This window comes from Lolium perenne, chromosome 3 (genome assembly GCF_019359855.2).
Source record: "Lolium perenne isolate Kyuss_39 chromosome 3, Kyuss_2.0, whole genome shotgun sequence".
Lineage (NCBI taxonomy): Eukaryota > Viridiplantae > Streptophyta > Magnoliopsida > Poales > Poaceae > Lolium > Lolium perenne.
Genome location: NC_067246.2, coordinates 182,860,636 through 182,885,844, shown reverse-complemented (window position 1 = coordinate 182,885,844; position 25,209 = coordinate 182,860,636). Strand labels below are relative to the sequence as shown.

The 25,209-nt window shown below is 44.9% G+C and overlaps 2 protein-coding genes across 3 annotated transcripts; one reads left to right on the top strand and one right to left on the bottom strand.

Annotated features, from left to right (window-relative positions):
• The first annotated feature begins 1,174 nt into the window (after positions 1–1,174).
• LOC127342800 (regulator of telomere elongation helicase 1 homolog) lies at positions 1,175–21,408 on the top strand. 2 transcript variants are annotated; one of them, XM_071828258.1, is made up of 24 exons: positions 1,175–1,388; positions 1,482–1,738; positions 1,927–2,066; positions 2,415–2,496; positions 2,601–2,751; positions 2,908–3,070; positions 3,163–3,339; positions 3,451–3,575; positions 3,793–3,844; positions 4,304–4,445; positions 4,552–4,706; positions 4,787–4,878; positions 4,951–5,058; positions 5,141–5,209; positions 5,756–5,842; positions 6,470–6,547; positions 7,357–7,472; positions 7,878–7,935; positions 7,996–8,095; positions 11,480–11,535; positions 11,697–12,065; positions 12,199–12,344; positions 12,470–12,574; positions 20,965–21,408. In XM_071828258.1, the coding sequence occupies exons 1-23, from the start codon at positions 1,287–1,289 to the stop codon at positions 12,546–12,548; spliced, it is 2,904 nt and encodes a 967-aa protein (XP_071684359.1). In that variant the 5' UTR covers positions 1,175–1,286; the 3' UTR covers positions 12,549–12,574; positions 20,965–21,408. The 2 variants fall into 2 exon arrangements, with proteins under 2 accessions (XP_071684359.1, XP_051224769.1); XM_051368809.1 differs by having other exon boundaries at positions 1,176–1,388; positions 11,622–12,065.
• Positions 21,409–21,790: 382 nt separating this feature from the next.
• Positions 21,791–22,480, bottom strand: LOC127339704 (transcription repressor OFP14). The gene has a single exon (XM_051365523.1). The coding sequence runs from the start codon at positions 22,478–22,480 to the stop codon at positions 21,791–21,793; it is 690 nt and encodes a 229-aa protein (XP_051221483.1).
• Positions 22,481–25,209: the final 2,729 nt, after the last annotated feature.

Here is a 25,209-nt window from a genome sequence, read left to right as displayed (position 1 = left end):
AGAAATTTATTGTGCATCAGGATATGGGAGAAATCAATCACGTGTGCTTCTCACAGAAGTATTGATGAGGTTGAGGTGGTGTAGCTGAGAAAATCTGCATATGTTTTTCCATAAGAAAAGCATTATGCATCTAATCTTTTTCTCGGTGACCTACATTCTCGGAGAGTTCACCCAAGAGCTCTAGCACATCAATGTCTACGTGAGCTTTGCCTGACATGAAGTGCATCTGGTGAACAATTATTTAATAGAATAATATTGGTGCGTCCTGGTAAAAAATATAACATTTTTGCTATATCTACTTAAACCTTCTATTTATTGCAGCTCCATTCTCTGGCAAAACAGGCAAATAAAGCCATGATGGTGTCCTTCCTGTGGTGTAACCAGGCTGCTACCTCGGATGGACTATAACAATTTTGATGTTCTCTATTGTGTATGTTAAACACAAAAACATGATCAGTTGGAATTGAGACGCGGAGCTTGCCGGGGACTTCTCCAGTTGTATTCAACTCTAGAGGGTGTTTTCTTCTGTTATCATATGTTCTCACTATGTGCATGGCTTCCCCCAATTTCGATTACCATTTAATTATTTTTACTTGACCTTATTATATGCACTTTTGTCATGAATATATTTTGGGTTCATGTATTATGAGATTAAAGGAATTATACACGTTCCCATGAAGACTAACATAATTAAATCATGCGTTTAACTATAAGTTGTACCAGCATGCATGCACTTAACTACAAGCTTTAACTGCATATGTAATCTCAGATATATTAATGGCAATTGAGTATAGGGGAAAGATCCAAGAAAGTAAGAGTTGAACAGGAGATGGAGTATTCACGATGGTTTAGCATTAAGAGTTGTGTTGCGGGTTGTCCGACTAAACTAGGTTGTAGCCCGTGCGATGCACGGGTTGATGACTAGTATCTTATTAGTTTTGTTTCAGCCTCAATTCTGCTTCGTTTCTGCTCTCAATATGCTGTCTCTTATATCTGCATTCGAATCCATAAACCGATTATTATTCAATCTGCTCCATACCTATCGGGAAAATATGGCACTCTAATAGGATATGATTACATTTATAGGGATAATAAGTTTGCTGCTTAAGCTTAACTGAAATTTTTTTCCCTAGAAAAGAAAAAGCTTAACTGAACATTGCATTTCTTCAGACAGCGATCAGGCTCTGGCAACCGTCTACAGGGCCACAAACCCCCTTTTTGTGTTTTCGCGGCGCCGCCGCCCTCATCTCCCGCCCGCTCCTCCATCTCCCCCTCCGGCCGCCGCAATGCCGGTGTACCGCATCCGCGGCGTCGACGTCGACTTCCCCTTCGACGCCTACGACTGCCAGATCACCTACATGGACCGCGTCCTCCAGTCCCTGCAGCAGGTACCTTCGCCCCCAAACCCTACTCTGCGCCGCCGATTCTTCCGTTTCTTGTTCTGGCTCGGGTTCCGACTGCATCGCCTCATCGATGTACAGGGCAATAACGCGCTCCTCGAGAGCCCGACGGGGACGGGGAAGACGCTATGCCTGCTCTGCTCTACGCTTGCGTGGCGGCGGACATTCGGGGAGTTTCTGCGGGGCGGCGGCGGCGGCGGCAGCAGCCAGCCGTCAGGAAGCCAGCAGTCGGGGGCCTCTGCGACCCCGTTGTCGCCATACCCCGTGATTATCTACGCCTCCCGGACGCATAGCCAGCTCCGGCAGGTCATCAAGGAGCTCAAGGCCACCAGCTACAGGTCAATACCATAAAATCTGATCAGTTACATTTATCCCTTTTTTCTTATTGGGGGGCTAATTGTGTCTAGACGTATGCTGTTTAGTAATTTATCATGAATGTCTCGTTATCGAGGTCTCGAGATGCCCCCTAAAGTCTCCTAGCCCCTTCAGTGCCGGTAGTTTATTTTTGGTGTGTAACATTTCGCAGGCCGAAGATGGCAGTGCTGGGCTCCCGTGAGCAGATGTGCATCCATGAAGAAGTGAGCAAGCTCAGGGGAAAAGCACAGAACAATGGTTGCCAGTTCCTCTGTAAGAAGCGCAGGTGCCGTCATAACAACATTGTTACTGGTAAGTGCGACTACATCCTCTTGCTATATATGGCTTTAAAATTGGCTCTACGCACAAAAATGAACAGCAGAGATGAAACCTCACAACCCTGGTTCCGATCTTTTTAATTTATACAAGGTGTGTGTGTTGCTGTAATTGCCAGTCTATAACTTGATCTTGATGCATGTAATTACCAATCTATAGCTTGTTGCATGTAACTGCCCTTCAAGGAAGATGTTACGCTGGTCGAATATTTCTGTGCTATCTCACTTTCTCCCCGTTTCTAACTTAGATATGGCCCTTTTCAAGCAAAATGAATATTATTTGTTAACTTACCACATGTTTATACATGGACACCATTTCTTACAGAATACATGAGAAGCAACAGTGAGCTTGGAAATGAGCCTTTTGACATTGAAGACTTGGTTAATATTGGGAGAACTAAGGGCCCGTAAGTTTTTTATTTTGCCCTTCCTGACTCGCACTAAATGCAGACACTGAACCAGAAATGTGTTTTTTCCAGACTGACATTTGCTATTATTTTTCTCAATGTAGGTGCCCATATTACATCTCCCGGGAACTTTCCAAGTCTGTTGATATTTTATTTGCCCCGTATAATTATCTTATTGATCCAGGAAATCGGCGTTCCTTAGCTGGCATACCATGGGACAATGCAGTACTTATATTTGATGAAGCACACAACCTGGTAGGGAAATAAGCGCAGAATATTGTTTTGACTTAGTAATTGAACTCTCTCTTGATGCACTTTAGCATGGAAGTTTGAAGAACTGACCTGCAACAACATATATTTCTTGTAATATATATAGGTTCTGTTTTGAATTTGCATTAACTTTTTATGCAGGAAAGTATATGTGCAGATGCTGCCTCTTTTGACTTGCTTCCCACTAGCCTTACTTCTTGCATTGCGGAAGCTCAAGAGTGCATTCAACTGTGTTCATTCAAGAGGTCCATTGAAAATTCTGCTGATAAACAATTTGACCCAGAAAACTATGCTATCCTCAAAGGTTACCCAAAGTTCTCACATCATTTACCTTTCAATTTCATGATTGTGAAAGTGAGTTTTTTTCTCATGTTTATAGTGGAACTCCCTTTCCAGCTCTTTTAATGGCACTTGAGAAAAAAATTAGTGAGTTGGTAATTGAATCCAAGGAGCTGGGTTACACAAAACCTGGGACTTACATATACGAGTTCCTCTCAGAACTGAATATTACGTCTGAAACATCCAAAAAGTTAATTGAGACTATTGATAGTGCTTCTTTACTACTGGAGGAAGGTAATTGTCTTTCTGTGTTTCCTTTTTTCCTTCTGAATGCACTTAAATCTTCTTGATGGATTAGCTAACACTAAATCTTTCGACTCCGATGTTTTATTCTTACATGTTCAGGAAATTCTGGTGAAACTAAAGCTGGCGCCAAGGCAAAGTCCACAGTGTCTAGATTGGAAACAATTAGAGACATTCTTGACATAATTTTTAGGGGCGGTGGTCAAAGCCATGCAAAGTATTATCGTGTAATTTTCTACCTTACATAAGTGCTATTTCTGTCATCTGTATATTATTGGTTGATGATTCATACACATCAAATATATGTACGATAAGGATATGTGCATGTCTTCTAGTATGACTTCCCTATTAGTCTTGTCATCTAGCCTCTTTCCATGCTTTGCAGTTTAAGCTTGAGTACCTTTTTGGAAGTTGTGTATTCTTACAACCAGATTTTTTTTCCAGTTTCATGTAAATGAATCTCGACAAACATCTGGTGACTCGTTGCAAGTTTTCGGTAAGTACATAATGTACCTATAATTCTATACCATGTGCGTTCATTATTTTTATCTGGTTTCATTTGGCATGGCTCTATGAGACAGTGACTAATAATCATATCTTGTATTCAATACATTCATCTGATTTGTTGTTTGCTGTCACTTATCTGTTTCTTCTTTATGTCATATGTGCAACATAAGCTTAATTATAATACCTATATCTAATCAATTAATGGTGGTGGAAGCTGCATAATCTGCCATGAAGTTCTAGTAAAGCACTCAACATGTACTTCTCTGTCACTTGCTTAGTTCCAAGCTGTGTGCATAATTTCATTGACTGCAGAAACAGTTCCGTAATTCTCTGTAATCATAGAAATATAGAAAAGTACAATTAAGTCCTAAATATCTTGTCTTCAATAATTCTCCTCAATAATTAACTGGTTGTATTTTCAGCTATCTACATGTTCATGTATATGCAGGTAAGGCTTCAAGGACTCTTAGTTGGTGGTGTTTTAACCCAGGGCTTGCTATGGAGGAATTTCTCAAGTTGGGTGTACGCTCCATTATATTAACATCTGGAACTTTATCTCCCTTAGAGTCACTTGCCATGGAATTAAACCTGTATGTAAAACTCCAGTTTACTTCTATATTTACTTATTATCGACTCAAAGCTTGCTTTTATGTTTACTTTATTTGATGCCGAAGCAATGTGTTTCCATGAACTCAGTGAGTTTCCAGTCAGGCTAGAGAATCCCCATGTCATTTCGCCAGATCAAATCTGGGTTGGAGTTGTGCCTGTGGGGCCTTCAGGGCATCCACTTAATTCTTCTTATCGGACACGTGAGACTGAAAAGTACAAGCAAGAATTGGGTACTGTTATAGGTATACGTTCTAACAGTATGCAGCTGTTTGTGTTTTGAATTATCTGCTGTACGCATTTGATGTATGTGCTTCTTTTGCAGTTAATTTTGCCCGTATAGTGCCAGATGGACTCCTTGTTTTCTTTCCTTCATATTCTATGATGGACAAGTGTATTGACTACTGGAAAAACAGGGTCTGTATAATGCCATGAGTTATTCCCAATCATTTGTGGTATTCGTCTTTGAGCATTTTGCATCCGTTGCAGAACCATGAACATTCAGTGGACGAGAACACAATTTGGCAGAGAATGTGCAAGTACAAGCAGCCAGTTATAGAGCCTAGGCAGTCATCAAACTTTCCAAATGCAATTGAGGTTATGGGATCATTTATTAGTTGCCACTTGAACTTCAAACTCTTGTTGGCTCAGATTATAACTTATACCATTTGTTTTGCAGGACTATGCAGCCAAACTACGCGATTCTTCTACTTCTGGGGCAATTTTTTTTGCAGTTTGCCGTGGCAAAGTTTGTTCTCCATTCTACAACAGCTTCTATTGTTTTCTATTTTAGTTTCCAGTGGAATCTTGATTTCAGTTTTCTTCTTCTGCCAAAAGCTTCATGTTTCTTTTTGTTAAATAATTTGGTCCTAAGTCTGACTGCTATTTCTTTTGCGGGTAGTGTGACTGCTATTTGATCTGTTATAATTTTAGAATTATAATGCTTAGTCATTTTCTGTGTGTCAGAAGGCATAAATTGTCAAACGGTTCGTTTACTATAAAGAAAGAATGCTGTAGTGCTAATAGAAACTTTATTATCGTAGGGCAGTTTTACGAATGATGTCATCCTGTACTAAAATAGGACTGTGAATAGGCAATGCTTATTTGTGGGCCCTCTGAGTATGACTAAACAGAGAAAGCCATTCAACTGTAGTGCTACAGTAGAAATCAAACAGTTACTGGAAGTCTGGAACGGGGTGTATTGTTACATTAGGGTGCACATTTCAGAATGTAGCTGTTTTGCTAAGCCATAAACAGTGCACATCCATTATTTATGCATTTTGTACTTTCACAGGTTAGTGAGGGCCTTGATTTTGCTGACCGTGCTGGGAGAGCTGTAATAGTTACTGGAATGCCTTTCTCCACTCCGACTGATCCTAAGGTTCTCATTCCCATACATATCTCTTTTTTGCGGGTATTACCATCCTTATCTCCTAGTGTAGTAAGAAGTTTTTTTTTTCAAAGAGTAGTAAGAGGGGGTTACAAGTAGAATTCTGGTTTATTGAAAAAAGCACATTATGCTATTAGCCACATTATTACTATGCGTCCTTTTTCATCTCACAACCCTGTTTTTGTGTTTCCCACTGGCAATTCTCTACCAGGAGACTTACCTTATGTGATTTTAGTGTTGCCTGGGTGTGTGTGTGGCATACAATCGTTTACGGAGAATTTAAATTGTTGCTGTAGCTAGGCTGAAAATATTTTCTCCATTTTTTCCGTTCCCCAACTTCTCAACCTGTATAAACTTTTTACACCGCAGAAATATTTGTTCATCAGCTACTTGTCTCCTTAGCCTACGAATACACTGACATGATGTGAATACAGTTAGCCTACGAATATACTGACATGATGTGAGTACAGTCATTTTTCTGTGCAGAGAGACATAAAACTCTCAAGTTCCAGAAAATATACTATATCTCAAGTGTGTTTGTATTACTCATAAATAGTAATTTCATTATCCTTTATTGCTTTAGTAAACCTTGCAATTTTTAACTTGTGGTTATTCCAGGTTCGGCTCAAGCGTGAGTATTTGGATAATCGTGGTAATTTGGATAAGACGGCAACACCATCTAATAAGAACTCAAAGGTTAATAGTTCAGTACTAAATTTTAAACTATGCACCTGTTATAACCACATTAAGTTTCAATGCCTTGTCCACCTTTTTTGGTTTTGGTATGTAGTTTATGCTTCCAAGCCTTTTCTTTTTCTTTTCTTTTCTGTTTGGATCCGGGATGTGCTCACCAGTAACCAGCAAGGGCTGGCTATTCCTCACTGGTCTAACCATGTGTCTCCTAGACTCCTAGTATCCATTTGCACTTGTTCCATCTTGGGGGAGATGTCCTTCGGTTTCTCCACTCTGGATTTGAATCCTCCTTTCTCTCATGCCACCCAACACAAGTTCCCAGACAGTTATTATGGTCACATTTTCTTCAGTTTTCTCACTGGCAAAATCCATGTTCAACGACACATGCTGCACTCCAACATTGCCGATGAAGCCACCTGAAACGACCCGCTCTCCGGTTTTAGGCACCACATCGAGAGAATATTCAAGGGTTCGCGCAAGTTCATCTTCAGTATTTCTGATGTCTGGTCGAGCGTGCTCCGCGTAATTTTGATATTGGACCTTCTGAATAAATTGGTGGGTACAAGTCAATCTTGTCCACACACACACAAAGTTCCTGAGTCGGATTCTCTTTTCTCTAGTGTTGTAGTCAGCCCTTTTGGGATTGGACCTTCCTATCTACCTTTTTCAACACATCGAGAGTTTGAGACACTAATCTTTTGTTTTTCTCGGGGGAAAAATGGTAATCTGAAATAAAGGTATTTTTATGCATGCAATGCAATTCCATCCCTCTGCTTCCATACCTTCTGTAATGAGCTTTGACCATTTTGTAGGTTTTGACAGGAGAGGAGTGGTATGTACAACAAGCAGCAAGGGCTGTCAATCAGGCCGTTGGACGTGTCATCAGACATCGCCATGACTACGGAGCAATTATTTATTGTGATGAAAGGTCGAAATCTAATCATAACGTTCTTGCATGGTGTATATGCATAAATTTCCGCCAGACCTCCCAATGGGATAATGCTACAATAAATGTTTTTTTTTGCATCGTTCTGCATTTACTCTGTTTAAGCTGAGATTTGACTATGAGAAAATGAGCCAAATGTCCCTTTTCAAGGAGACAATCCACCTAGAATAACAAGATACTCTTAGTAATCCTTTGGATAATTCTTTAAAAGGATCAACACCACTTCTGTTATACATGGTCAGCCTAACATCTAAAGTTTCAAGGATTACATGATTGCACCCAGCGTATTTTTTATCTTTATCCTCATGTTATTAGATAGCTATCTCAATCAATGTTTTTAAGAGCTATCATTTTGAATTAACTGAACTTCTTGCACATGACTTACAGGTTTGTGTGGTCAAATTACCAGTCCCAGATGTCCTATTGGCTCAAACCTTACATAAAGGTACGCTTGTTGAGTCCATCCCGCTTTTTTTAGATAGCTCTACTAATTTTTTCCTTGCAGTGCTACTCAAAGTATGGGGAAATAGTTCAAACGTTAACAAGATTTTTCAGAGATAAAGTTTCTTTAGACCCTTTGGAGCCAAAAAAGATGGATTGTAATGGTAAGGATCCTGTTTTGAATCTTGAGATTAAAATCTTTGTTTGCTTTTGTTATTCTTTTAATGCGAGCTGACATCTGCTGAAGTATTTAAATTGATTGTTATGGCAAAATTTGTCTGGTTTGATCTTTGAAGCATGCTAAACATGGGGCTTAAATGGTGATTGGCACATGTTTGTATATTTCATATTGACTCACCCTGTTGCTGTAACAATTTTTTTGATATAATTGGACGAAAAATCTCATCCAGAGTACACCAGTAAGAGTTATATATTAGTTAATTACCCTGCCAAACTATATATTGCAGCCCATTTAAGTTTGTAGCTGTGCAATCAATTGCGGGTCATAGATGTAAGACCCAGGTAGATATTTGAGTAAAATTTCAGAAGGTTTAATGGTCATTTCAACTCAGAAAATCCAACCCTCCGGTTACCAGTTCTCACCTCAGCTAACATGCCAGTCCCACCTGCAGTGCTGGTAGCTGAGCAGTTTGCCATAGTTCATGTTTGTCGGAGTACCAAAGTGGTCAGGCCAGCAGTGCAGAGTGGCGCTGCAGGTGGACTAGTATGTTAGCTTGGGCTATAAACTAAACCAAATTGAGCTTGAAGGTGTTGTGTTGGTGCTAGGCTACTAGCTCTCACCCAGGACTCCCTCTCTTTCTAAAGAGATGTGCTTTACACACTGCCCTGTCTTGATGTGCTTCACACACACATACGCACAGGGCTTGTACTCTACGAAGCACCGATACGGCGAGACAGATACGGCGATACGGATACGGGGATACGCGATACGGCAATTTCTAGAAACAACAATACGGCGATACGGCGAATATACATATAAAATTAATGAAATGCTATGCAATGACTTGTGAAGTCAAAGATAATTGAGGCGGCGGAGGAGAGAATGATTCCAGGTTGCGGGGAGGCGATTCTAGATGGCGGCGAGCGACTCCAGACGGCGACGGTGGCGGTGCGCTCACTCCTGAGGCCTCAATCCAAACCACTTCAGAGTTAGTCAAGCAAATAGATAGATAGGGCACTGACTATTAGGGTCACTAGTGGGCTTTGATTGGGCTTCCCAACGTTCCTATGTCCTAGCCGTGTCGATGATGTCCCTGGCGGTGTATCGGCGGTGTATCGGTGGTGTATCGGTATTTTTTTCTTTCTTTTTAAAATCAGAAAAGACGATACTCCTGGGATACGTGTATCGCCCGTGTATCGGGGTATCGGAGTATCGGCGGAGTATTATACGCGGACACGGCAGACTTTGAAGTATCGGTGCTTCGGAGCTTGTACTAGTAGGAAGCTTTATTAGATACTTGCTGCCTTACACTGACTCCGTATAAGATGGCATCACACCACTGATTTGGTTTCACACCGACCTTCCATGTGCCAGTGGCATCACACAGATCGTCAGCTTCACATATACCTGGGCATTTTTCGGGCCGGGCTGGGCCTAACAAAGCCCGACACAAAAAACCCAGGCCCGCCCGACCGCCAGGTCAAAAATTTCGGCCCAAGCCCGGCCCATCAAAGCAAATATCCATCGGGCCTCGGGCTGGGCCTCTTCCCTATTTGACACAATTTTCAAGCCCAGGCCCGGCCGACCATCGGGCCCAAATCTTCAGCACAGGTCCAGCCCACATGCATGCTCGGGCTGGCCCAAGCCCGGGTATTTCGTGCCGGGCTGGACTGGGCTTCCCATGGCCAGGTATAGCTTCACACCAACTCTTCTACTTGACAATGGCATCACACCGTCATTGGCTTCACACCAACCTTTCTAATGACAATGGCATCACACCATAGTGGTCGGCCTCACACCGACACTCTCTACGACGATGGCATCACACCACCGCCTGTGCATAGCTTCCAACAGTATCACACCGTTGGGCGTGCACTTTGAACACCCCTATCACATGAGTGCTGGTTCATCGTCTTAACAAAGAGCCTTAGCAAGGAATGCCTAGTTTCTCTTCTCTGGACACTCATAAGCATAACGTCTATAATTACGACAGTTGTAGCACTTCACCTCAGACTTATTCCAAGAACTCCCGCCGTCACGGCCACGACCCACAACCTCGTCCTCGCGACGAATTCTCAGCCTCGAGTCATGCCTTCACTCTTCACGGGTCAGCAGCAAGTGCTCCTCATCAACATCACCACTTCCTCCTAGGCGCTCCTCGTGTGCCTGACTGCCTTCAATCGACCAATTGTTCGGTTGTTGAAGCAATCTGGAGAAACTTGTTGGGGACAGCACGAAGGAACTTCTTGACAGCTATGTCTCCTCGAACTTCTCACCAAGTGCTCGGATCTGGCTGACGATGGTCGTCAACCGGGATGCGAAATTATCAATTGATTCTGACTCCTTCATGCGCAGTCCCTCGAACTCCGTCCTGAGAGTTTGTACCTTGGTGTCCTTCACACGCTCAGCAGCCATGTGCATAATCTTCAGGGCCTCCCAAGTCTCCTTGGCCAAAGCCAAAGCATGTCTCACACACACTGCTCTGTCTTGATGTGCTTCCCATACCGTACAAACACAGGGCTTGTACTAGTAGGAAGCTTTATTAGATATCTCAAGTGCTACAAGCTTACAATGGAAAGAGGATGGCTGGTCCTTTCATGGAGTCACAATCCGACTCTGCTCTAGATAGCTATCGGTTGACATTCTTATGAATTAAGCATTACCAACTTTACAACTAGTGGTCAACTTCAAGTTTTCTTTTACTACTGTTTCTTACCAACATGCAGCTATCTATAACTTGGACTAGAAACTTCATGCAAGTTGTACTAGCATAGTAGCGTAACTACTCCTGCTGACATGCATGCAGCTGGCTAATCTTGCATGCCATCATACAACATCCGCATAACTTAATTATGACAAGATTAGTACTAACATGTTGAATTCTCAAAGTTGAGTAGTATGCGGACTACCAAAAATTTAGAAGAAAAAATAGTATTTTGTACACCTTTTAAGGTCTGACCGTTGTGCTGACATATTCTAGTCCTTATGTATGGTGCCAGTCATGCATTGCATTGTTGTATTGCTGCTGTAAAATCATTACCTTTTTTTCTAAGATGCTGCAAGTCTCTTCATAACCAGCTTCTGTTTATGATTCATAGAATATGGTGGCATGGTCTAGCTGCACAACACTAATCCGTGCTTAAAATATCTGTTGAATGTTGATTATAGGCTGGTCCCCATTGTACAATGCAACACTGGAAATGGACATGACATTTTTTGCAGCTCTTGTTTATATGCTATGAAGTGCTGTGCTTAATTGCTACATTGTATTTGCACTGATCTGTGACATTATGTTTGTGCTAATCTGGTTTCCTACTGAGATTTTATTAATACCACTTAATTATTGCAAAAATGCTGTTACATGCAGATAGCATAGCCCCGCTTGGAGACAAATGTCTGCCGCAGGAGATTCTGTTTGACTCGGTACATCTATATCCTTTGCATTCATATTGATGATCAATATTCAGTTCATACCTCTGGTTTATAGATGTTATTCTGTCTCTTGCTAGCCTGCCGCATCAGTAAATGAGCACCGGGTAACTACTGCAACCACCAGAAGAAATAATTATATGAACTTTGCCCAGATCACCCCTACCAATCGCGCTACCCTTTCTATGAAACATGGCTGTACATCTACTTCACAACCCATGTCCTCAAGAGGCCAGTTGTCTCAGGATCAGGTTGTTGATTTGACTGATCATGCAACTACACATGGGCATTCGAAGGAACATACCTTAAAGTCTCTGAGGCTTAAAAAGGCTAAAATAGCAGACAATGTCTCTTCAGTATTGCCACGTAATGTTGAGTCGAGAGATTTGCCTGGATACCAAGGTGAACAATCTACACCTCAATCAAGGAGAAGTACTATCGAACAAGCATGCGAAAAGAATGAGGCTATTCAGGAAGGATCTGGTGGCCACGTTTCTATTACTGGACCAGCATTCTTGAAGCTGGTATGCTGCTTGTGCTTGCTCTCTGTAATTTGATTTTGTTTTGTGCTTTGGAGAGTAAGTGCTATCTTGTTAATATGTTCATTCTGCACTTCTGTACGAGATAATAATCTTTCAATTTGGATATTCTTATTAGGCCCGAGAAAAGCTCAGTACTGCAGAGTATGGAGAGTTTGTTGAATTTATGAAGGCCTTAAAATTGAAAAATATGCACATCAAAGACTCACTCGAAGCAATAGCGAAGCTGTTTTCTTCTCCAGGGCGACTCACGCTTCTTGAAGGGTAAAATCACATTTGTCATCACTGTGGATTTGTGAAACTTTAATATTCCATTGTATTCTCAATGAACAGATAGCAAAACTATTACACCTTTGATATGGCTGAATTGTTGTTTCATGTGCTTACAGGTTCAGGGTCTTTGTATCCAAGAATCAACTCCCATTATATGAGCAGCTTGTTCGAAGATATAGTGCGGCTAATACATAATAATATCGTCTGCTGCATATTTTAAGGCATGTTCCGCTCTATTATTCTGATGTTTATTTAACGATAGTTGCAGAGTTGGACTAAATTTATGCCTAACTATTTGCCAACAGATTTTATTATTCTTTAGGTGCATGTCATTTGTCTTATAATGTAATACTACCTTATTTGTCAATAGATCTTGTTTTGGAAAACACAGTCAAAATTTTAAAACTTGGACCACTAATGAGCAGAAAATCATTAAGTACTTTGATATTGTTGTTTTCCCCTATACCAAATAATTAGACAAAGCAATGGTCGCATGTGTGTTCCGAGACCGTGACAGTTTCCAAATTGACAAGTAAAAAGAACAGAGGTTGAATGTGTTATCACCAGAATTTGACCGAGTCCGAGGTGGGCCGCGATCAAGATGGGCTTGAAGAATATACATGGAAGAATATATGTGAATCGGCCTTATATACAAAGTTTGGGCTAGTTTGCCCGTGTATCTGTAATATAGTAGGATACGTGTCGGTTAGTTAGAGTTTGGCTCGTGCACGGTTGGGATTATTCCCACGTTAGAAAGTCTACGGACTATAAATATGTATCTAGGGTCTATGAAATAAACAACAATCACGTTCACCACAAACCAATCTAGGCGCATCGCCAACTCCCTTGTCTCGAGGGTTTCTTCCGGGTAAGCATCATGCAGGCAGTACAAGTTTATTCGCTGTTCATGCGTTGCTCGTACTGAAGCCTTTTTGACGGCGAGCAATGTAGTTATCTTAGATGTGTTAGGGTTAGCATTGTTCTTCGTATCATATGCTATCGTTGTGCAACCCTTAGACATCTAGCCGCCCTTACGCCTATCTTAGGCGTAGGGGCGGCACCCCGCTTGATCATTATTTAGTAGATCCGATCCGTTATGGTTGCTCCTTGTTCTTCAAGGATTAGTTTAATATCTGCATAGTTAGGCCTTACAAAGGGTTGAAGGATCCAGCGGCGCGTAGGGCGTAGTTTGCTAGCCCTAGACAAGATGTTCCGAGGATCAACCTCGTGTTGGTTTTTAGGCCTTGTCTAGGATCGGCTTACGATCACCGTGCGCGGCCGCGAGGCTCAATCACGAGTAGGACGTTCCGATTATGCGGTGAAAACCCTAAATCGTCGTAGATCGTTTTAGCTTTATCTTGATCAAGCAGGACCACCATATATTCGTACACCTCGTGCGAATCATGGGTGGATTGGCGCTGTGAGCCGTTTCACAGGCCACCCTGAGAGCCGATCGTGGCTCGGATGTCATGTTTACGTGTATGCCATGCGAGGAAACTAAGCGAGGCATCTCCATCACCTTCCGACCGGTATAGGTCGGGTGGCACGCCTTGCACCGGCATCGGACGTGCGTGCCGGAGTCTTTGCGGGCCGTCGCTCGGAGGGACCGGGGGCCAGCCGCAGCCCTAAGTTGCTCCCGGCTCTCTGTGTTGCCGTCGGCCTCGCCGGTGGGTTTCTGACCGCAACACATTCTGGCACGCCCGGTGGGACCATCTTCGACATCAACCGCATCGCCATCTACATCTGAGATGGCGGACGGCACCCCAGTCACGTACGAGGATTTGACCGAGGAGCTCAAGAAGAAGTATGACGAGGTCAAAGCGATCCTCGAAGCCGACCTCATCGGCTCTTTTCACAGAACCCGTTCACATGGCATCAGGTGGAAAGGGTTCTCACCTGAAGGCGCGCTCGATGGAGTGGACCTGTTCGCCCCGTCCGAAGAACGCACCAGGTCCCTGCGTCAGGAGATTAACTTCATGGTAGCTCATTCGCTACACCGCCACTCTGAGAACCTGGTGAACACTTTGGAGCGTGTTGCTCTTCGGGTGATCCAGGAGATCATGAGGCACCACTACTCTCCCTCAGGACCAGCTCTCGGGACATACCAAGGAGAGATGCCACTCCGATCCCGTCCACCATTGCCGTTCGCGTTGGCGGCACCGAAATGCCGAATTCATCGGCATACGTCGTCTACAAGATCGGTGGTGACCCTAGTGACTACCGGTTCTTGTACGAGGCGCCTAAGGAGATCCCTCACGGATACACGTGCACATACGTGCCAAGCTGCGTGGCGGGCGCTCACAAACCGAGCCGCAACGGCGGGGACTTACGGAAACGGGGAGGAACTTCAAAGAACGAGATCTTGAGAAGCGGACGTGGCTAGCTAAGTACGCCGCTCCGACAAACCTCCGAGCTCGGCTCCTGCGGTTGGCTCGAGCTGGAAAAGCAAGCATGGGCGGCTAAATATGCCACTCCGGCGAATCTTCGTAGTTCGACTCTGCGGCCCGGCACCGCGGATCAAATCGATACGATCCTGAGAGACCGATTCGGCATGGTGCCGAAAAGGAGGACAATCGGCTATTCCAAGCCGTACCCCAACGAGTACGAGTTGATCCCGCTACCACCCAAATATCGGCTCCCGATTTCTCCAAGTTCAATGGATCGGATGGCTCCGGCTCCATCGAGCATGTGAGCCGATATTTGGCACAACTGGGCACGATCTCGGCGACGGATGAGCTACGTGTGAGGTTCTTCGCACAGTCCCTCACGGGATCGGCTTTCGGGTGGTACACATCGCGCCACCGAGACTCAATCCCGGACGTGGAAACGATTGGAAGAGCGGTTCCACATGCGGTATCACTCGAAGGCTTCCGAGGCCGGTATTGCCGATCTAGCACAAGTACGTCGAAGCGTGGAGAAGCTGTGGCGAGAATACGTCCGGCGCTTCGTAAATCTTAGGAACCGATGTTATTCGGCTCGTGTGGACCGAAAAAGAAGCGATCGAGTTGGCGGTGGTGGGCCTTGCATCACCGATCAAGGATATGGCCTCCCAAACAGACTACCCTTCAACGGCGCACATGGTTCGAAGCTGTCGTTATATGAACGGCGCCACCGGACTGTACCGGGACAAATTCAAGCGTGCGGTAGTCCTGGTTGAGGCGGATGAAGACGAAGGCTCTGCAGGAGATCCAGAAGTAGCAGTGGCTGCATGGACTCGGGGGGCGATCCCCGTGTCCTGCACATGGGTTAAGCCACCAGGTCCGCCCGAGAGGGTTTGATTTTGACGTGACTAAAACCGAGCAAATCTTCGACCTCTTGCTCAAGGAGAAGCGATTGAAGTTACCCGAAGGCCTCAAAATCCCCACGGTACGGAGGCCGAACGGAAAGCCATACGCAAATGGCATAACTCGTTCTCCCATACCACCAACGATTGCAGGTGTGGCGTCGGCAGATCCAAATGGCGATAGAACAAGGGCGTCTAATTTTCAACCAAGACGCCATGAAGGTCGACACCCACCCTTCCCCGCCGTTAACATGGTGGAGTGCACTTACCCTGAAGGGTGCCGGCCCAGATTCTCGTTCAACATCAACATGGTAGGACCTGGACACCACTCTGGTAAGGACGGAGACGAGGGCAGCTGCTCTCGTAGCAAGGACACAGAGGAGGCCGCTCCACGCGATCGGCTCCGCCACGATGGCAAGCGCTACATCACAGAGGGAGAAGTGAAGAATGTAAGATATCAGCGACCTCTCTCCGATCACCTCCTCAACAAGTACGTGAGTCAATATAGCCAACGCCGACGATCCAGCGACGATGACGATAGAGACCGTCTGGCTAGGGACGCCAGGAGACATCGTCGGCGTGATCGCGATGAGGAGAGATATGAGCGCCGTGCCAAGGAAGAATCGAGGGAGCAAGACGACGAGGATAGGCACTGGGACTGCCCCTTCTTCAGACACTGCTGGGATTCAGGAATGAGCCGATTGCCTACAATCGGCAGCGCCGTAATGTAGACGAACAGGAAGGATGCAGCTAACGTGTCCGTGTTCAAACGTCTAGGGCCTCTCCCACCTCGGAGCAAGCACGCTGAGTCCCCTCGGGTGGAAGATCTCGAGGATTTGGAAGACGATGATGAAGAAGAAGACAGGTACCACCGGCCAAGGTGGTGCCCTGATGGACTCAGCCGTTCCCAAAAGCGTAGGGTTCAGCGACTGCGCGGCTTGGAGGAAGCCGAAAGGTTATACCTGCACACGTTAAGGAAGGCGCGGCCTGATCTGGCCGCGAAAATTCAGCGAACCCTGGATGAAGAGGGTCGACCACGAAAAATGGAGTGGCGCCCCAAGCAAAGGAAAGCCGATGATGAAACATCGGCTGGCACGAATATGGTATTCATCCTCCCGACGGAGTTTAGTGCTCCGAGTTAGATGAAGCACTGTGGCACAACTAGGCTGCGGCCCACGGCGGTTATCTTTGAGAAGCCACGAGAAAGAAGCTACAGGACATCCGAAGGCCACAGTACTTGCGAGGTTATATCGATGGGAGGCTGTCAACAAGATCTTTGGTGGACACCGGAGCGGCGATCAACATTATGCCATACTCTATGCTACGTCGGTTGGGACGCTCTAGCTCGGATCGATCAAGACCAACGTGACATTGAGCGATTTCAACGGCCAAGCGTCGACGCACAAGGTGTTACGAACGTGGATCGGCCGTAGGAAGGAAAACCATCCCTACGACGTTCTTCATCGTCGATAGCAAGAGCACCTATCTTTGTTCGCTAGGAAGAGATTGGATCCACGCCAACCGTTGCATTCCCTCCACGATGCACCAATGCGTAATACGGTGGGATGGAGATGAGGTAGAGGTCGTCCAGACCGATGACTCACCGAAATTTCAACGGGCGGCATGAACGCTTGGGAAACAGCAGGCCAAGAGCCACTCTCAGGTATCAATTTGGACGACTGTGAGCGCATCGACGTGACGAAGAACGGGGTTAGGCTGGTCCTATCCACCGGCCTGACCGTGTAGCAAGAACCAACCTATGGACAAACGTGGCGAGGCCGATCCTTGGGATCGGCCCCAAAGATCTATGGAGGAACATTGCAAAACCTTCATTGCGCGATTCGATCAACGTGGAGGCCGATTCCAGCAATCGGCCAAAATTATCTTCACCAAACATTCTGCCTGTGTTCAACATCGATCTGATGGGCAGCATTTTTACGTCGGCTGATGAGAGCCAACATTAGTCCTAACGGAGCCGACGTTCAAATACAGTGCCTTGGTTAACTACAGAGCCGATATCCGCAGTTACCTGGTAGATTCGGCTCGGGGGGCACTTAGTCAGATGAACATGTGCAGATGAACATGTGTGCAGTGAAATATTGGGGGCCGATAGAAAAATCGGCCAGTAAAAAAAAATTTCTCATGGTGTACAGCCGATGCAAGGACATCGACTTTAGAACTAGGAAACAAAGCCGATGCACAGCCATCGACTCTAGTACAATTACACAGGATCTACCTGCTGCGTGTTCAAGACGCGGATTTTCACCAAGTCCAGTTCATCTGTGAGGCCCTCTACTTCCTCGAGGGGGCAAACAATGAGAGCTTCCTCAGCTGCAATGAGCCGATTGCGGCGATGCGTCGAAGTCAGTTTTGGCGTGCAAGGCGGCCTTTTGCTCGTTAAGCCGTTGGTGTTTCGTCTACAATATCGGCTTTCAACGGAGGAAGAGGCAATCGATGGGGTCAAGAGCGGCTGAATCGGCAGGGTGGCTGTCTCAGAATTACCTGAGTTCAAAGCCTTTTGTCTGATTTGTGCATCCTCACCAGTATTCTCGCCTTGGCTGAGGCTCGGGGGGCAGCTGGTCTGGTAGATGCTCTGTTTTAGAAGCCGATTGGGGTGTCATCGGCTGATCCTTCGTCGCAACCTTCTTCAAAAATGGTGAATTCTTGCAGAAGAGGATCACTGGACCTGGTGGGAGGAATTTAAGGGCTTTCTTGAAGACTCCACATTACCCACCAGATCTCCAAGTCATCAGTTGAAGAATTGAAGGATGAATTGTGAAGGACCGATGCGTTGCTATCGGCTCATTAAGCATTGGCTAAGTGGACAAATCGGCAAAATCAGTATGAGAGGAAATCGGCTAAATTAGCTCAAAGGAAATCGGCACAATCAAATTGAGGAAATTCTTCATTGATAAGCAAGATTTCTTACATAAAGAGCTGGTTGCTCTCAAAAGAAAGTACTAGGGGATACATTGCCCCGTCTAGTACTACTGGTCCTATGCTAATGGTCCTATCTATGGGCCGTCGCTGCCCTCGTCGTCGCCATCGTCGCCGCTGTCGGCGCTACTCCCGGCGGGCTCGTCGTCGCTGCTCCAGCGGCCGCCGACCGGGCCTTCGTTGTCCTCGTCCTCCTCGTCAGCGTCGTCGTCGTCGCTGTCGAAGTCGCTGAGGTTCCCCGGCCAGGGGCAGAAGCGCTTGGCCGGCGGTTCGTCGGAGGAGGTGTCATCCTCCTCCTCCTCCTTCTCTTCCTCCTCCTCCTCGGGGGAGGTGAAGTCGTCGCAGGAGAAGCGATCGTCGTCGCTCTCCTCCTTCGTTTCCCCGTCGGCGAGGAAGCGGAGGTCACTTTCCCCGTCGGTCGAGGACTTGTCGTCCTCGGACCAGACGGAGAAGTCGTGACTGGACTCCTCCCCGGTTTCGATGGCGCGGCGGATGTTGGCCGCGTGGGCCTCCTCCGGGTTCCACTCCGGCGTCGGCTCGCGGGAAGAGGAGGACTGGGCGGAAAGATCCGATGAGGCAGAGGAGGAAGAAGACATGGTGGCGCAGGAGGGCTTTTGGAGTGCTAATGCGAAGGGGATGCGAAAGCGAACTGTTTGGAGCGGTTAAATAAAAGGGGATATAGTGGAAATTCAATGCCACAGCAGTTTCCGAGGAAGTGGTGCTTAACAAAAAAAAAACTGCCAGGTCACGCGGAGAAGTTGAGAAGGCAAGGCATCATGATGAAGGATACTGCGACAGTTCTGCCACGACATGACCCGACGAAGAAAAAGCAGAGTGATTTTGGAATTATCAATTCCAAAACCAGGGGGGCATGTGTTATCACCAGAATTTGACCAAGTCAGAGGTGGGCCGCGATCAAGATGGGCTTGAAGAATATACATGGAAGAATATATGTGAATCGGCCTTATATACAAAGTTTGGGCTAGTTTGCCCGTGTATCTGTAATATAGTAGGATACGTGTCGGTTAGTTAGAGTTTGGCTCGTGCACGGTTGGGATTATTCCCACGTTAGAAAGTCTACGGACTATAAATATGTATCTAGGGTCTATGAAATAAACAACAATCACGTTCACCACAAACCAATCTAGGCGCATCGCCAACTCCCTTGTCTCGAGGGTTTCTTCCGGGTAAGCATCATGCTGCCTAGATCGCATCTTGCGATCTAGGCAGTACAAGTTTATTCGTTGTTCATGCGTTGCTCGTACTGAAGCCTTTTTGATGGCGAGCAATGTAGTTATCTTAGATGTGTTAGGGTTAGCATTGTTCTTCGTATCATATGCTATCGTTGTGCAACCCTTAGACATCTAGCCGCCCTTACGCCTATCTTAGGCGTAGGGGCGGCACCCCGCTTGATCATTATTTAGTAGATCCGATCCGTTATGGTTGCTCCTTGTTCTTCAAGGATTAGTTTAATATCTGCATAGTTAGGCCTTACAAAGGGTTGAAGGATCCAGCGGCGCGTAGGGTGTAGTTTGCTCGCGACCGCCAAAACAAGAACGAAGCATGCATTAATTATTTGGAAGATTAAGAGCATGGCTAATAGTATAGCTGGCTGATGGCTATATGCAGATGCCATGTCATCTAGAACCATCACTTGTAGCCACTCAAATAATAGGCTCTAAGGTTGGCTATTAGACTAGTTTCTTACAACCTTCTCTCTATCTCTTTCTTCGCATTTACTAGTACGCATAGAGGTGGGCTCTTGCATGAGAGCCCACTCCCCTCATCTTTTCATGTCTCTCTCCTCCACATGCTATGTAAGCGGGCCATAAGAGCCTTATTATACTTGCTCTAAGTGCGTGTAGTATGTCATTTCAGAGAGATATCCATAATAACCATATTTCATGAATTTTGGACAAGATGGAGTACTTTGCTTGCTTTGCATTGCCCAACTTGTGACATTTAAGTTACGCCCTCTTGTCCGATTTAATCGACGCTAGCTATTCATAAGGATACACTGCTTTAGCTCTGGTTTCGCGTTGATTAATAACGACCGGAGGGAGTAGCTTTTTAGTGCTATTCTTCTCTTACAGTTGGGATTATGCCCACTTGGTTACGACAGTATTTTGTTTCCTATCTCAAGCAACAGAGAGTAGTTTTTTTTACCCTATCTTATTAAATCTATTCTCTTTAGAGATCCTTTTGTTCTTAATTTAGGAATAGCATGAGAATCAGGTATATGTTTGGAATAATTCTATTTGCTATACATTGATATGCTTCTGCCTTCCCTGCAAATGCCTCAAGAGTTTGAGACCAAAATAATCCCTTTCATTGATTACTTCATTAGTAGATAAGATTATTCGAGTTTCTGACCATGTTTTCAATCTGCAGATGAAATTGTGGAAAACGTAAACATGTGAAATGCAGCATGTGCTTCCTATTTTAGACTATGCTCGAGCAGCAAGCACAAAGAACTCCACCGAATTCATGCAACTATCCGATGGGATTGTTGACAAAGTGTAAGCTTCTACAGTATGTCTAGTTACTGAAGCAAAGCTTTTGCACTTTCTTGGAACAAAAATAGCTGTCAAAGCTCGTGTAAAGCAGCTCTAAAAGCCCAACCAAACAGAGCTTAAATGTCCAAATGGTTTGATTAACTGATCTATATGCTTGGTATCAGAAAGCTGATCTGCATCTGAATCTACAGGTTTCTTCATGCCAGCTAGTTAGTGATTGCACATAGTGTATTGGATCGTCAACTGTAACAATGTAATTATGTTGTACTATGTTGGAATAAAATTATATGACACATCAGTACTTCGGTTCCCAGCTTAAGACGATATGCTGATATCTGTAATGAGCTTTGTCTGCTGAGCTTATTTTGTAATTTGCTACGCAGAAACTAGTGGCTGAGAAGTTACTGCCTTTCTTTGGACGGACTATATATTAATACTAATATAACACGCTTAAATCTTATAGGATACCATACATTTACCACAATGGTGTTTCATATGTAAGACTTGATTTTGACACACTACTAAGAGCAGCTAACCAAACGGCAAAACATAGGTGCCGAGCTGCAGTGACGCGTTTTGGACATGGATTGCATCCAATTTTTATATTTTACGCTCTTTACATTTTGCGCGAATGAGGTTACAATACATGGCTTGGTACAGTAAGCATGTGCCTAGCTACATAATCTTTGAATCTAGGTGTCTTAACCTTTCGCGCTCTTGTCAGCCCAGTGCGGTTTTCCAGGGGCCGGAATATCCTTGTGGGTTCCAGCAGTGAGGTCAGCGAAGGCCTTGAGAATGTACTTGTGCACACTTCGATCGTTGAGCTGGAGGTAGTAAAACAGTAGCTCCTCTAAAAAGTCCCAGTCCAATGGCTGAAATTCCTGACCATGGTGCATCCGAATCATGTCCTCCATGGATCTCCGGAAGTCTGTGTAAGGATCCACGGAGAATAGCACTATGGCCGCATTGTTGCCGCCGTCATCTTCTGCCCCGACAATGTCGCCGGCGCCTTCTATGACTAAACTCGATGACGATGATGTTTCAGCAGTCGGCTGAACGAGGGACGTGGATGTCCCCAGCGATGACGAGAGGCACACGTCTTCGTCGCGGTCATGTATGTAAAGAGATCGGAAGTTGTCGAAGAGGAAGCGATCAACGTCGGAGAGCGTCGCGGCGTGGCCGTTGCCTCTGCTGTTGTCGGCGCTGGCGGCCTGGTCGATGTCCACCGACTGGGTCCGCGGGAACCTGCAGGTGGAGAGGAGCCGCCTGCTGGCGATGTTTGCTGGAATGGCTGAGCTTGGGATGTGAATCGGAGGGATCTTCTTGAGCTTCCTGGAAATGCAGAGCTGCAGGGATTTGCGCAGCTTGGTTCTCCTCCTGTTGTCTTCCATCTCTTGTCTGGTGTTCAAGGAAATGAAGAACATGGGACGTGGAAACAAGAGGAGTAAATTGTGTTGTTCTCCCTTTGTTTTATGGCTTTAACGGGAGTTACAGGGAGGAGATTTATGGGGCTTAAATGGGAAAGGAGTTGATCTGGAGCTGCTTAACGTCAGCAACTTCTTTTGGTCGGGCCTTCAGTAATAACCTTGTAACTGCGTGGCGACGGATGTAATGCAAGTTGCATCCATGGTTTGGCTTTAAATTAATAAAGCTAACAATCAAAGATCTACTAGAGTTTAATAAATTTTAGAACTGTGCAGCGATAACCATTTGTAACATACACTCAGAAAATTTGTGCCTCTTTACAAGAACCCCCGTCGTACCACAACGAGCATCGCTGCTACATTCTACACCTCGTCCATTTTATTTTTCTTAGGACTTCCTCTTGTCATGTGTGCTTTTATATTACCACCGCCAAAAATAATAAAACACATGCTTTTATATACTACATTTTGTTTCACTATAATTTCTTAGTATTGTAAATAACTAAAGAATCTACTACTTACTAAGAATACGGAATGATAGTTAGGGTCTCCATTAATTCAAAATAGTCATAAAAAACAACATTTCAAAAGAATAAACCAAAACCCATGACCACATTGTAATCAAATTTGAAAACTGGATGTTTTATTACACAAATATTAAATAGAAATATGCATCACTAGTATGTTGCACGTTCAGGCTCTCTTTGAGTCTAGCAGCGCCGGTTGATCAACCGAAGCTTTACCCCCGCAGTTAAGGCAATAGCAATGAATTATACCAGGACCCTCCCCAGAATAAAGACATGTCCCATTTTGATACTTCCGTTGTATGCAGAAGTCCATACACTTTATATCATCACATGGATCTGCCAGGCTGGAGCGGTCAATCTGACACTCTGCTTCCGTACCTGTGTTATTAGAAGTCAATCAGGACGAATGTTTATTGTATATCTCTAATACTATGTTCTTTACTTACCGTGACAGAAAAAGACCGCTAATAGGAATATCGATACAGCTGCTACAACCATCTTGCGTGCCATGGTAAATACCTGGATTGGTAACTTGAGATGTTAGAAGGAAAATAGTTTCGATTAACAAGTTGAGGTGTAGGAGGCAAGAGTCCTTATACGCGTCTATTTATACTGTTAGGCTTATGTGATAAGATAGAAGTTTGTAAAGACATTCACTATGTTGGGTTGGCAATCATTAAATGCTAATATTTACTCCTCATTTTAGTGAATAAGGTCTATATTATTATCGAAAAAACAAGTTAAGTAAGTTCAGTGGAACTTCTAAAAAAATATAAAAAATTGCGATATTGTATACATATCATGTTAAAATGTGTTTCATGATGCAACTAGCCGTGCTGATTTTAGGTTGTACTCCGTACATGATAATGCTTTTCTTAAAACTTGGTTAAACTTTATGTACTCCTCCGCTTTTCTACATGTTAATGGAGTAGTTGGATTTTTGGCACAAAATAAACCTTATTAATTGTGGTGATAATATCGTACTAAACAATTAGTTTATTTCCAAGGAGTAGTAGTATAATATTAATATGGATGATTATCCTTTTTTTTCGATAAGCATATATGAGACCTCATTCATTAGGTCATAAATTGTTGGAAAAGTCTATAGTAAACCCTGAACTCATAGAGGTTCGGCGAAATGAACCCCAACTTGAAATCCCTGTCATTTGTACAATAAACTATGCAATCCTAGTATAATTTGAACCCTAGCATGTTTTCCACTACAAAAAATCTAAATAATTTGCTACTCCCACTGACTAAGATGGCCCACATGTCATATGTATCATCTACCTCCAGGCGTGCATGTACGACATCGATGAAAATGGTGCACGATATGTGCCCTTGAGCAAGCGCAGGCAGGGACTCCCCACGGCCCCTGTGTCGCTAGTGTTGCCCACACAGGGCCAAATGAAGCACCCTCCAAATCTCATTGCTGGGCAGCGCAGAAGGCGGTCCGCCTCATCGGCGCATGGGACAGTATGCGTCGTCGGTGACACATGGGGCTGGTCGTAGTGGGACTGCCTCGGCGGCGCAGGGGACGGCGAAGGGGGTGGCTCACATGGGGACGACCTCGGTGGTGCCGGGGCGACTTAGGAGGCGGGTCGCAGGGGCGATCTGCCTTGGCGAGGAAGCGAAAGATACATAGGTAGCGAAGGGGTGGGTCGCATGGGCGGCACAAGGGGCGGCCTGGTCGATGTCCACCGACTGGGTCCGCGGGAACCTGCAGGTGGAGAGGAGCCGCCTGCTGGCGATGTTTCTTGGAATGGCTGAGCCGGGGATGTGAATCGGAGGGATCTTCTTGAGCTTCCTGGAAATGCAGAGCTGCAGGGATTTGCGCAGCTTGGTTCTCCTCCTGTTGTCTTCCATCTCTTGTCTAGTTTCTTTCTAATATGAAAAGCGAGTCTGGTGTTCAAGGAAATGAAGAACATGGGACGTGGAAACAAGAGGAGTAAATTGTGTTGTTCTCCCTTTGCTTTAGACTAGTCATAGTGGGGAGTAACATATAGTAGTGTCATGCATATGACACTACTTTATGTTACTACTTAATGCATAGTAACTTAGATGTGGTATCATACATGAGTGTATTAATTAACTTGTAGACTCATTCTATCTTGAAAAGTGTGATGTTACGGTAACATAGTTACCACAACCATCTCTTTCTTCATTTAA

Bases quoted from the DNA above. Each gene is read 5' to 3' on its own strand.
- LOC127342800 (XM_051368809.1), top strand. From the start codon at position 1,287: ATGCCGGTGTACCGCATCCGCGGCGTCGACGTCGACTTCCCCTTCGAC. The intron at 4,707-4,786 runs GTATACGTTCTA...CTTCTTTTGCAG, and splicing joins AGAATTGGGTACTGTTATAG to TTAATTTTGCCCGTATAGTG. The intron at 5,843-6,469 runs GTTCTCATTCCC...TGGTTATTCCAG, and splicing joins CCACTCCGACTGATCCTAAG to GTTCGGCTCAAGCGTGAGTA.
- LOC127339704 (XM_051365523.1), bottom strand. From the start codon at position 22,480: ATGGAAGACAACAGGAGGAGAACCAAGCTGCGCAAATCCCTGCAGCTC.